We start from the raw sequence: 13,520 nt of genomic DNA on the forward strand, positions 1-13,520 counted from the left end.
GGGACTTATTGGTAGTCTTGCGGGCTCTGTCAGGACCTCCATTCGAGCCCCTACAAACTGCAGACGTCAAGATCGTTTCTCTAAAAACAGCCTTGCTGTTGCAGCTCGCCTCAGTGAAAAGGATAGACGAGCTGCAGGCACTGTCAGTCGACCCATCTTGCATACAGTTCCTGGGTGGTGTGAGAGAAAAATGCAGATGATCAATTTCTTGAATGATGTTTCACATTTTTTATAAAGGACAGCTTATTTGTTTGTTACATAGCTTTTAAAACTTGCCTTGGCGATTTAATGAGTCCTTTAGTGCTTACACAAAGAGATTATTCTTAGAGATAATGCCATACTGTATTGTAAAGACCAGATCACATTCCATCTTCACTCAACCTTGTGTGGAGATAACAATAACCCCAGGAGGCTTGACAGAGCATTGTGGTTTGTTTTATAGCACAGTAAGATTGTACCTGTGACCTGAGATTGACTTTTAAATCATTGTATGAGAGAAACACCAGGGATATGATTGGGGGGCATAGTCCTGTAAATGACAAGCTGACCAGTGATACACAACCTCTCATCGGTATAAAACCCTCTTTAGCAGAAGCAAGGGCAGACCACTCAGATCACTGTTTTGAAGTACTCTGTATCTTTCTCTTTATCCAGAATAAATATCTTTATACTCTCAGTTTGTTTTCCTGTTGCAGGCTGATTAACCTAACCGACCACACAGTGAGAATTCTCCAACAGTGGTGGTGATAGAGTGGTCATGCATCCTATAGCTTCTTTCACCCTGAAGGTCATTAACACTAATTTTCACAGTCAGGTCATTGAGTTCGCAGCATTCTCTCCACCACCTTTTGAGTCTGAGGAGCAGCAGAGGCTTAACACTTTGTGCCCGGTTCAGGCATTGCAGGGTTTTATGGACTGCACTCAGGGCATTAGATGCGGGGACCAGTTGTTTGCGTGCTTCAGTGCCCAAGCAAAGGGTAGGCCACTCTCCGAGGAGCGGTTGCCTCATTGGCTGGTGGAAGCCAAAGACATGGCCTATAGGAGCCTGTCTTTAGAGGCCTAAAGCATTTCTTTCACATGTCCCCTCACATGTCTGGGACAGACACGCCCGTGGGGGGTCCATTATTATGTGAACCTCCCTCAGGTGATCACCATACGATCGCGTGATGGTATACGGCCCCATGAGTAATGGGTAGCAGTCCCTGCAATAGGGAACTATTACTGTGCTGCGGTACGGTGTCCTTCCGAGGAGCTCAGCAGCGAAAAGAGGAGGAAGTCGAGCCTCAATATATACTCGCGGGGGCGGGTTAGATGCGGAGGCGCCGTCACTTACTCTGCCTTTCAGGCGTGAATGCAGAGCGTTTCGATTGGATTACGTGATCTGACGATCAGTCAGTTCATGAGTAATAGATCTGGTCCCTCAGGCAACCTAGATGTTAAGTTGACTGAATACTTCCCCCAGGAAAAAGATGAAAGAAGGTTAAAGATCTAATAATTAGGAAAATGTTTTTATAGTTTGGTTGCAACCTGTCTCCAAATAATAACAGTAAAAAATGAATAATCAATCTACGTCCTACATCCTGGTAGGTGAGTATAGTAGGAACTGCCAGGGAAGTATGTCAAATACCCATGCACACATAAACATAAAAAAGTGATTTATACACTTACTGCGGCAGAGTGGCTGAGTTTGTCGAAACGAAACTTCAGGTTGGACCTCGGCGAGCTTTTATTTTTCAGTTCTTAAATTAAAGCACAGAGAACATAAAGCAGAAAATTTGATGTCAAGTGCGATCCATTCTTAAAACTAGCATCTTCCCCTTCAATCTTTTAATACTTGTGATAGATAGATAGATAGATAGATAGATAGATAGATAGATAGATAGATAGATAGATAGATGGATAGATAATAAAGCAATGGAATAAAAACAAAATAAAATGGCAATATATGTAAAAAATCTTTTAATGGTTAACTGTAGATAATAAAATTAAACTATGACAATATACGCTGATGATAAACAAAAAAATATAAGAAAAAAATTGTAAAGTACAATAAAACAAATAACAAAACATTGAATACAAGCATAAAATTAGAAAAAAAAAATGCATTGGACAGAATAATGATGACATATTGACGGATTTGGAAAAAATGCAAAAACCCAAAGGTCAAAGGTTTCCTCGTTATATCTAATGAGGAGAGAAGACAAGAGCCAAAGTATGCAACGCAGATGCTGCAAACAATTACTTAAATGTCATTTGTAAGAATGCCATCTGTTGAGTGGCCGAGTTGAAGGCAGATAAACATTGTATTAAAGGATAAGACTGGCTATCTATCGGTCTATATAAATATATGCAAATATATCATATGGAAAATCACATAGCCAGTTTGATAAGTTACAGCTCGCAAAGCTCCATGTATAAAAAAAAAAAAAAAAAAAAAAAAAAAATATATATATATATATATATATATATATATATATATATATATATATATATATATATATATATATATATATATATATATATATACTAACACCGATCATTGATCATCTTGTTTCAATGACACCTGTCAAGGGGTGGGATATATAAGGCAGCAATTAAACAGTCAGTACTTGAAGTTGATGTGTTGGAAGCAGGAAAAATGGGCAAACGTAAGGATCTTTCACTTTGACATAGGCAAAATGATGGCTAGACGACTGGGTCAGAGCATCTCCAAAACGACAGGTCTTGTGGGGTGTTCCTGGTATGCAGTGGTTAGTACCGACCAAAAGTGGTCCAACGAAGGACAACCGGTGAACTGGCGACAGGGTCATGGGCGCATATGGGCTCATTGATGCGCATGGGGAGAGAAGTCTAGTCCGTCTGGTTCGATGCCAGAGAAGAGCTACTGTCGCAAAAATTGTGGAAAAAGTTAATGCTGCTATGATAGAAAGGAGTCAGAACGCACAGTGCATTGCAGCTTGCTGCGTATGAGGCTGCGTAGCCGCAGAATGGTCAGAGTGTCCATGCTGACCCCTGTCCACCGCCAAAAGCGCCTACCTAATTCTGAGCCTCAGAATTGGACCATGGAGCAATGGAAGAAGGTGGCCTGGTCTGATGAATCACGTTTTCTTCTCCATCATGTGGATGGGCGGGGTCAGGGTCCGATCCGATGAAGCATCTGTGGGATTACTGGAACAACAAGCCCGATCCATGGGGGCCCCACCTCACAACTTATCGGACTTAAAGGCTCTGCCTCTAACGTCTTGGTGCCAGATACCACAGGACAACTTCAGAGGTCTTGTGGAGTCCATGCCATGACGGGTCAGAGCTGTTTTAGCGGCCTGAGGGTGAGTTATGCAATATTAGTGGTTATTAGTGGTGGTTTTAATGTTGTGGCTGATCGCTGTATATATATATATATATATATATATATATATATATATATATATATATATATATATACACACAGTTTTTTTAATTGCAACTATTGCAACTATTTTAGTTCAAATCGGTGAACTTAGTGTTAGTTGGAAATAACCCACTAGGGGGGTCAGAGTGCAGGGGAAAAGAGCGTTGGCGTAATGTTTATTGGTGGAATGTTGTACCTGTCGGGCTGCGATTCATGATGAGTGGAGCACCTGATCCCTGACCGTCCACCGCCAGGGAGGCTTTACTCTGTCCCGTGGGATGATGGGAACTCGCCTGGGCATTCTGGAAGTAGGGTGATAGAGGTGGAGAGAGAGAGAGAGAGAGAGAGAGAGAGAGAGAGAGAGAGAGAGAGAGAGAGAGAGAGAGAGAGAGTGACCAAGAAAGAATGAAATTGAACGAAAAAAGAGCGAGAGAGGGAACAAGACGAGGCCCAAAACTTACAGTGACGTCCGCAGTCTCCGTCTCTCCCGCGTGGCCAAAGCCTCCCGTGCTGGAGGAGGACCGGGAAAATCTGCTGCTCTCCTTTGACTTCACTTGGAGCCTGAAGACCCATGAAAACCCCCCAAAAATTGTAATACGGTCGGGCAGACTGACAGATAGACAGTTATATCGATCTTCACCAGGTCTCGACAGAATGATCCCAACCTGTCCTTGTTGTGGTTGGCCTCTGGAGAGCTGGGACTGGAGGGCATCTCCGACTTCACTTCCTGCGTCAGGTGGCAACTGTCGAAGCTCCTCTGTTCGCTGAAGTGACTGGTGGGAGTTCAGTAAATAAACAGTCATGTGGTATCCAGCCATGCTTATATCTTAATGGGCCAACCAACCAGTACAATCTTTCCTAAGCATGATTAAACTAAACAAAGCTATAGTCTATAAGACATCTCTATCACAAATCCAAGTCCAACCCTTTTAGCTTTAACTGCATTGAACTTAACCAAAATAATTAAACCAAATGATTCCATCCTTTGACTAAACTTAATTTGCTTTTATTAGGGCGTATTCAGACCTGCGGTTCATTTGCTTTGTTCCCATTCAGGGAATAATATGTCACTGTGTTGCACCTGGACCTTGGTTGGATTAGTGTTCACACTGCAACAAAGCAGACCAACTGTTTTGTGATTGGTCAGAGTTTTCCGGTAAGTGTCTTAGGATTTTCCGGTTTCAGTTTTCTTCACCCGGACAAAATCCCCCCCAGTGGGTTAATCGAAAATGGAGCTGTGGTGTGGTTTGAGCAGCCACACTTGTCCTAGGTCTAGGTAATTGGGGCCCAGGATCAGTGTGGCTGTACACACTGATAGTCTACAGCAACAGGTAAAACCCACCTCCCCACACACACACAGGAGAGGCGCCGTGATCGTCAAGACAAGCTGTCCATCTGCTCCAGGGATTGTTCCATCTAGCCCACTCTCTACAATAACCTTGTGTATTCTACCCCGTGGTCTGTGTCTCCGTGCCGGAGCTCCCTGAAAGGTCACCCCACTCAGAACTGCCACAGCGGCGCCTGAACAGGGAGGGACTCTCCGGCACGGGGAGATGGACAGCATTGTCATGGCAAGGGCTCCTCTCTTGTGTGTGTGTGTGGGGATGGGGCTTTTACCTGTTGCTCGTTAGACCAATCAACGAGCAACAGGTGTACAGCCACACTGACCTTGGGTCTCAATTACCTAGACCCAGGACAGGTGTGGCTGCCACCTGTGGTTGATATACCAGTGTTCGGTATATACATATTATATACATAACATATTCCATTTGAGCGAGCATCAAGGCTACGTCCTGTGTCCGTGCCTAAGAAAGACCGCGTGGCCGTTAGCTGCGTTGGGTTGTTCGCGAACGATTCATTCTTTTTGATCGAATCCTTTAAGTGAACGAAATGAACTCGAAACAAAACTATTTGTTCCTTTGAGTCTCCACCTTCCACCAAAAGCTACTGCTAGAAGGAATCGTTGAAAGAAACCGAGAAAGTGGAGGAAATAGTTCAGAACTGTTTCCTACAGTTCTTTTAGTTCCTTCCAATCCTTCATTGATCCTCTTTAGTTGTTTTGGGTCAGGATGCTGTTATTTCAGTTTGTGAACTGCAAACCGTATCATGCATAAAATTAGACATGCATGAGCCCACCTACACTTGACATTGACATTTAAATCAGAGTGAAATCTTTGTCAGGTCAAATTGTTCATTAAAATATTCTCATTTGATATTTTATTTTCAGATAGTTAGTTAGATTTAAATGCAATATCGATTCAAAAACTTAAATCTTGCGTCTATTTAATTGTCAAATACGGGATGATTCCGTCTTTTACGGGTCGGGTGGCGCGTGCACACATGTATGCACTTATAATTATTATTATTGTATTTATTATTATTATTATTATTATTATTATTATTATCGCTTATGTTTGGCCATCTTAATGTTATATTTTATGTCAACATTTCCACTGTGTGCTACTGATACTTTTGCAGTGTGTGCAAAACGCAGCATTTTCAAGAATAGTATTATTATTATTGTTTTTATTTTTATTGTGGTGAAAACAGGGACAATTTAGTAGAGAATGTTGAAAACTGGGACAATTTAGTGTTTTACAGATATTTGTCGGGACTTGGGACACACAGCTCGAAACGGACAATCCTGGACCGACCAGGACGTCTGGTCACTGTGGCAACCGAAAGTCTCATGTGCAGTAGTACAACGCAGTCAGGCACAAACTAATGAAATACAACAATGGCTAATTTTATTTCTTAAAAAATATGTAGCCTATGCCAACACCAGAATTGATTTTTTTTTTTTTGATCTTTACCCAAGGAGAAGTTGGACCCGCATCCATACAGCCCGGCTGATTAACAAAAGCATCCCATCGTGCGTAACGTATACAATAAGTGTATTGTATCGGTTTGTTGAGTCGGTTGCATTCCCACTGCAAACGAACCGCTCCGTGGAGCAATTGCAAGCGTGACGAGACCACCCTCTCTCGGCGGTCTCGGTGTGGTCATTTGGCCCAAACACAGTGCGATTGCTGTGTTCACATTATGCCCAAATCTAGGGGGGCGAACGCTCCAGGAACGCTCCGGAACAAACGCTCCAAACGAGCAAGGTGTGAATACGCCCTTGGACGCAACTAAAGCAAACCACATGAACCCAGACTTTTGAGAGGCGTCCATCTGCAGTACCTGCGATAGTTGTGTTTGTCCGTCTGGCTGTCGATGCTTAGCAGGCGAGGGAACAGACCGGAGCGCCTCTTCACCGGAGACTTGACGTTAGACGTCTGAAGGGACGGATTAAGGGGAAGAAATGAGCAGGGACAGACAAACAGCCACTCCCCCACCCCCCAAAATTGCCGGGTTAATGTCAAGTGCAATGCCAAGTTAATTTCACAACATTCTAACAACTGAAATCTCAATTGTGCTTTTTCTGTGGCTTGACACTCCTTTATTGTATATTCACCATATACTGCATGAGGCGTATGTGGAGCCAATTCTGTCAGACAACTTGCCGGCGCCACATGCTTCCTCGTCCTTATGGGCCGGCTTATTTAAGCAGCTAGTCCTTCCTGCTCTACCTGCTTTGCTGCGTTGCCGGGCTCCCACTGCCTCCCCTGAACCTACCTGTTGGACTCTACTCTTCTGTCATATGGAGGGATTTGAGCTCATCACTTCGATATTTCTAGTTCACTATGTATGTCTATGTTTGCCCTCCACCTCGCCGGGAATGATGAGCAGTAGAGACCAGGCGCCCAAATTCAAACTATGCAAAATTAAAGTAAATCTAAGAGTTGTCTGTCACAACAGATTTGAAGGAAAAGGTGCATTTCCCATAATTCAGGAGAATATATAAGCGAGTTACTGAGTTACATCTGTGTTCCAGTCATGTTCTCGCTGAATGCAGCGGAGGCGTCTCTCTGCATTCTAAGCAAACTGTATCTACGCAGGGGACATGTCGGCGCGGCGAATGACGGATGAGGACGGCCGGTCTGCCGGTTCCCCATTTGCATGAAGTAGACACAACCTGAAATTCATATAGTGTTACCTTCCAACCTCAGTTACAGATGAGCCATGAATCACGGTTTAGCAGCTGGCCTGCCATTTTCTCAACTCCAATCTTTTCAGAAGAATCCTTTGAGCGGACTATTCATGTGGACTGGTGTATCAGCTGGCCCCCGTGGTTTGAGCCTGGGATCTAAGTGATACATATTTAGTTTGTGTTCAACCCTTATTCAAACAAGGTAGGTTGGCTCTGTTACAGCCGGGCCCCCCCTTTACATCGATACAGTTACACTCAATTAAAATCGATAGTACAATGTGGCTAAAAGAAAGCAAGATTAAAACAATTGCGGCCACTGATCGTATCTAACTCCCTCTATCTATAGAAACCAAATCAGTCGGCTGAAGTTCACTCTGTAGGTGTGGAGCAGTGTTTCTCAAATCAGGGTACTCGTACCTCTAGGGGTACTGCAAGGGTACTGCAAGGGGTACTCCGAAAATAATAAACAAATGTGTTAAAAAATATTGGGGATATAAAATGTAAAAAAAACAAACACATACAAATACACATAAATAATGTACATCGTGCATAATTGATGCTTTTTTTCTTTTCTTTTTCAGTTCTTTTTTTCCCCTAAAATAAGTCTGAGAACCACTGGCGTAGAGGGAGCGGAGAAACGAAAAGCCTTGAAACCTTCACAACCTTCATAACTTTGACATTAGATCTGAGGTGATATGGGCCACGTTTCTGGGTCAGTGGCAGGAAAGATAACTCCCAAGGTTGCCTTCTAAATAAAATAAAATAAACACGCCAGTGTCTGAGTCGACATCCATTATAACCAAGAACAGTAGCGGGCCATCTGTCAGAGGGCCTGGGGGACGAGCTGCTTCCTCCTCAAATTCGGTGAGAAGGCATATTAAAAGTTTTGGCCGAGTCAGCTTTATGCAAGTTGCACCTTCCCTGGCGATCGTGCTTTCGATATTGGAATATTAACGCTACTCGCCTCGGTGCCAATATGCGCCAGTCCCCCCCCACTCAGACTGGTTGGCAGAGCCCCCCCGCCTCTCGCCATGGTCTCCATGGAAACGCTGCGTCCACGCATTGCCCTCTGGGAGGGAGAGCGAGAGAGCGAGAGAGAGATAGAGAGAGAGAGAGACAGTGAGAGAGAGGCAGGGATAAGAAATCATGGAAAAAGAGACAGAATGCAAGAAGGGGGGAGTGGGTCACACACACACACACGTACACACGCACACGCACACACGCACACACACACACACACACACACACACACACACACACACACACCTTGATGGATTCCAGCAGTCCTCCATGGGCGTGGCCGTTCTCTCCACGCTCCTCCTCCGGGCCCGCTGTCAATCCCAGCATGCACTGGGTGTGTCTGTGAAGCTCGTCGTGGAGGCCGTCGAGCAATGCTGCCCGTGTTCGTTCCTACACACACGCACGCACGCACGCACACACACACACACACACACACACACACACACACACACACACACACACACACACACACACACACACACACACACACACACACACACACACACATTATTGTACTGGTATCAAAATGAGTAAATGAGTAAATACACCTGATAAGTGAGGACCCGTATTTCTGGTGCACTTCTCAACCAAAAAATATTCAATTCGGAGACTGGTCCTCACAAATATAGTAAAACTGTCAAGAATTCCCTTAACTAGTAGTTCATTGCATCTGGGTTTTGTTATTATGCCATGTCACTAACTCTCCTGGCATTTAAGATCCTGTCTCTCCCTCTTGCCATGCGGTCACCTCCTTCCCTCCACCTCGTTTCCCCGTCCATTTCCTCACCTGCAGCTCCTTCCATCATTAGTCCCTCAGCTTATATAGCAGTCCACGTCCCTTTGTTCGCCGCCATATTGTCTTGTGTGTATTTTTGGTGTGGGGATGGTGTTGTTAGAGCAGCCACACCTGTCCTGGGTCTAGGTAATTGGGGCCCAAGATCAGAGTGGCCGCATACCTGTTGCTCGTTGGTTGGTCTAATAAGCAACAGGTTTGACGCTGGGCCCCAATGACCTAGAGCCAGGACAGGTGTGGCTGCTCAAACCACACCATCCCCACACCACAGTTTCACCATGCCTTGCAGCATAACTTAGGCCATGTTTTTGCCTGAACCTGCCTGTTTTTGACCCTGTTTGTCTCCTTTCTGGACCTTGGCTTCCCTGTCTGCCCCTCGTCGGATTTGTTCACTGGAGTGGCTGATCTCCGGGTTTTGACCTTGCCCGTTGACTTAAGTAAACAGAACTCTCCTTGCAACTTGGTCTATCTCATTGTCGTGCTTTTGGGTTCAAACCTGCCAGTATCACTAAACGTTAAAAGACACACACACACACACACACACACACACACACACACACACACACACACACACACACACACACACACACACACACACACACACACACACACACACACACACACAGAGCCTTGGCTTTACTGGACAACGCATCCCAGCATCGTGGGTGGAAATCACTGGGCATTGGACCTCCAGCCAATTAGAGTGGAGCGGGATTAGAGGAAGAGCGTAAGAGTCAGTCACCTCCAGTCTTGCGAAGCGGTCACTCTTGTAGCAGGCCGTCTCTGCGTTGATAAGCTTGGTGAGAAGAAACTCTCTAAACTCCAGACCCTGGAGGAGAAGAGAAGCACATGTACGCTTTCAGCAAGACACCCGAAGTGAGGCTGTGAGGAGGATGCGACTGTCGGACACGGATACGCATTCGGTGTGAAGTCGACGTACATGTCAGATATCGTTTGACAGTAACATTTTTGACAGCGAGTGGTATCATTTTTTGCCTGTAAATGATCAACAACACTTTGGAAATAAGAGAAAAGAAAGGAGCATGTTCACTGAATTGAAATTCTAACAATTTCAGTTTAATTTGATTTATTTTGGTTGCGGAATCATCGACATATATACAGTACAGTACATAGACGCCGCATTGACTGCTTCGGCCCGTTGCTGCGACACGTCAACGTCACTGGCATATAGGAACGGGTAGGACTATAAACAAATCCAAGTAAACGGGGGAGCTGCGGCGTTTCTGTTTAAAAAGCGCTGTAAACGTTTATATTTCTCAACCGATTTCAATGAGTCGTTTTTATTGCTCCACCATCCGCCATTTCCGCTAATGGCTGCGCATTGATAGAGGCACATCATGTGACGCACTGCCGTAAAACCGGTCATTTTCCCGGGAGTCCATACCCGGTGGCATTCCATATAGCATAGTGATATGGAGGCTTATAGGGAACCGATCTAAACGCCGATGGTGTCATTATTCCACATCCTTTACACTGTGCAATCAACATTTACTTCATAATGATAAGTTAAAGCAAAACAGTTGTCTGTCGCTCCTTTAACAGTCTGACCTTCATGAAGACGGCTGGGTTGGGGAGCGGCGGGCCAAACGGCGGCACATCCTCTCGTGCTGTGACGGACACCTGTCAACCCAAACATTTGAGGCTTTCACCGTTGTGAGCTGTACAAACTGTAAGAGCGGAGGGCTGATTTTAAATTGAGACATGGATTGAACAAACTGGAGAAATGGACCCAATTATACGTATCAATTAATTAAATCTTGAAAGCTGAGTTCAGAAATTCACCCCAAGAATAGTATCAGAATCTAAATCTGAATCTGGATGAATTCTATACCTCGGGGTGCATTTACATATATGAGGAATTTGTTATGGTGAGGATTGGTGCATTTCCACAGACGATTAGTGTTTTTTTGCTTAATTAAATTAAATCAAATTAAATTAAATTACACAAAATAAAATAAAATAAAATAAAATTAAATTAAATTAAATTAAATTAAATTAAATTAAATTAAATTAAAAAGTCAAGTTAAAATAAAATACAAATAAAATATGTCAAATACACAAACAGAAATAGTCAAATATATGGAAATATACAGAATATACAAACACAATTCTATGAACATTGCACAGGATAAGTTATGAGTTTAGGTATCATACTTGAGGGTATAAATTCTGAATTATAAATTAAATCAAATTATTATAAATGAGTAATTATTCATCTGATGCAAATCTGAACTGATTGCTTTGCCACCTCTTCTAGTAACTAGGGAAATGCTTCACTGCCTGTCACGTTCTTTCAAGTGGTTTTCAGTACAGATGCATTGAAAAAATGGAGACTTTTCTAAACCATACGTAACTGAATCTGTAAAGAAACCAGACAAAGTGGTAAGTTGAGGAACATCATGTATGATAATCACTCACAATCGGCGTTCCGCCCGTACCTTGTAGGTGGTGAGGTCGGAGCAGGCGTTCTCCACCTGCACCAGGATGAAGGCGTGAAGGAAGTTGGAGGCGATCATGTCCGGTACGAAAGGCGTGGCCTCTTCCTGGAACACGACACCGACGATGTCGTTTCCTACATGTCGTTTCCTCTGAAGCTGCGGGAAGGATTTTCAGGATTATTATATTGAAACCAAATTCTCTCGTCAAAATTTCCACTGATTAAACAGAGTGAGTTGGTGTAGAACCTGCTGCGTGTCGCCCTCTGTGTACGGCAGCTTGGTGGAAACGTGGAACATGATCTCCTGATCTCTGTGTACTGTGTAGATGGACTGGGAACCAGTCTGGCCGTGGGAAACGTCCAGACCCCCACGGAACCTTGTCCCGAACAAGGGGACAAAATGGTGACGGGGATGCAGAGAGAGAGAGAGAGAGAGAGAGAGAGAGAGAGAGAGAGCGACAGGGGAGAAAAAGTAGGACAGAGGAGATGAGGAGGTGGAGACATTGTAATGCATTTACTGTCATCAACCTTTTTCACAATTTTACCCAAAAAGTCCAGAAGATGCACTTGTCAGTGCATAATTCTCTCAAATTTTCCATCTTGCCATCTCTATCTCTCTCCCACTATCTATCATTTTCCTTTCACCCCTCAAAGAGGAGGAAGAATTTAAAACTCATTCATCTTTTTATAGCCAGATCGATTACACGTAATAAGTTCAACTTAAGTGAATTGAAACAAGACCTGAAAAGCGTTGAAAACACTAAGGGGCAGTTTGGCAGAGAGGGTTGAATCTAAATGAGGACTAAGGTAATCCTGCTTAAATCAATCCTGAGACGTTGCTTAATTTAAGAATAATTAGTTGTAGACTAGGAAGTCCTAGACTAAGGTGATGAAGGACTAGTCAGCTCCTTCTGTCTGCCCTTGGTGCTGGTCTTAGTCCAGATGATCCATTCCCTCTGTTGTCACGGTCGACCTGGAGGCCCCACGTCCATTAATCCAAAAATAAACCTGCCTCCGGTCAGGCTTCATTTAAACCTTCACTTAGACCTAGATTAGCTCTGATCTTCCTTCTGGAAATCACATTTTTTAAACCAAGACTTGAGCAAGTCTGAGGCAATTTTAAACCGTGACTGAGAAAGGCCATTTCAGTTAGTCCAGATTAAATGTGTGATTTAGTCTAAGATTAGGCCTAATCTGTGTCGGCCAAACCGCACCTAAATGTATCACTCCTCGATGAATGAAGCATTCTAAAATCCCGTCAGTGTCTTTCTATAGGGTATGTCCGCGTATTGATCCATTTCAAGTGGGCCACTGGAGCTCCGTTGTCTCTAAAGTTGACAAACATCTCAGCTGATTCATCCTCTCCTCCTCCTTCTTAACAGTATAGGTGAATAGTAAGCATCGCCAGCTGGCGTGGTGGGGTGAGCAAACGACAGCCTTCCTCTCACCCCTTAAAGTCCTGCAGGTCCACGGTATCCCCCAAGAGGTCCAGGAACTCGGTGAAGGCCGGCGTTTCGTCGTTGTTCCCAAACAGATCCTCCTCAGAGACCTGTGGTCCGACACGTCAACACACATACAACACACGTACATGTCAGGGTTCCTCCATTATCACATGGAGAGCGTTCACAGAGTCACCGAGGTGGCTAAGAGACCGTGGGGCGGTTTGGCGGACACAGTTTAGGCCTAATTTTAGACTAAGCCATAAATTTAATCAGGATTAACTAAAATGGCCTTTCTCGGTCATGGTTTAAAATAGCCTCAGACTTTCCCTAGTCTTGGTTTAAATAATCTCATTTCCAGAAGGAAGATCAGAGCTAATCTAGGTCTA

At 44.1% G+C, this 13,520-nt stretch overlaps 1 protein-coding gene across 1 annotated transcript in view; it reads right to left on the reverse strand.

Annotated features, from left to right (window-relative positions):
- Positions 1–815: 815 nt before the first annotated feature.
- Positions 816–13,520, reverse strand: part of rap1gap2b (RAP1 GTPase activating protein 2b) — a gene marked incomplete at both ends in the record, with an annotated part of 56,165 nt that continues 43,460 nt past the window's right edge. The window contains 13 exons of the mRNA XM_080013475.1: positions 816–854; positions 1,669–1,739; positions 3,585–3,690; positions 3,850–3,949; positions 4,054–4,161; positions 6,572–6,666; positions 8,386–8,490; positions 8,688–8,831; positions 9,977–10,063; positions 10,804–10,875; positions 11,694–11,849; positions 11,940–12,069; positions 13,141–13,241. Of these exons, the coding sequence (XP_079869601.1) occupies positions 816–854; positions 1,669–1,739; positions 3,585–3,690; positions 3,850–3,949; positions 4,054–4,161; positions 6,572–6,666; positions 8,386–8,490; positions 8,688–8,831; positions 9,977–10,063; positions 10,804–10,875; positions 11,694–11,849; positions 11,940–12,069; positions 13,141–13,241 (1,314 nt within the window). The remainder of the gene's footprint in view (positions 855–1,668; positions 1,740–3,584; positions 3,691–3,849; positions 3,950–4,053; positions 4,162–6,571; positions 6,667–8,385; positions 8,491–8,687; positions 8,832–9,976; positions 10,064–10,803; positions 10,876–11,693; positions 11,850–11,939; positions 12,070–13,140; positions 13,242–13,520) is intronic.

Source organism: Zeus faber, assembly GCF_960531495.2.
Source record: "Zeus faber genome assembly, chromosome: 14".
Taxonomy (NCBI): domain Eukaryota; kingdom Metazoa; phylum Chordata; class Actinopteri; order Zeiformes; family Zeidae; genus Zeus; species Zeus faber.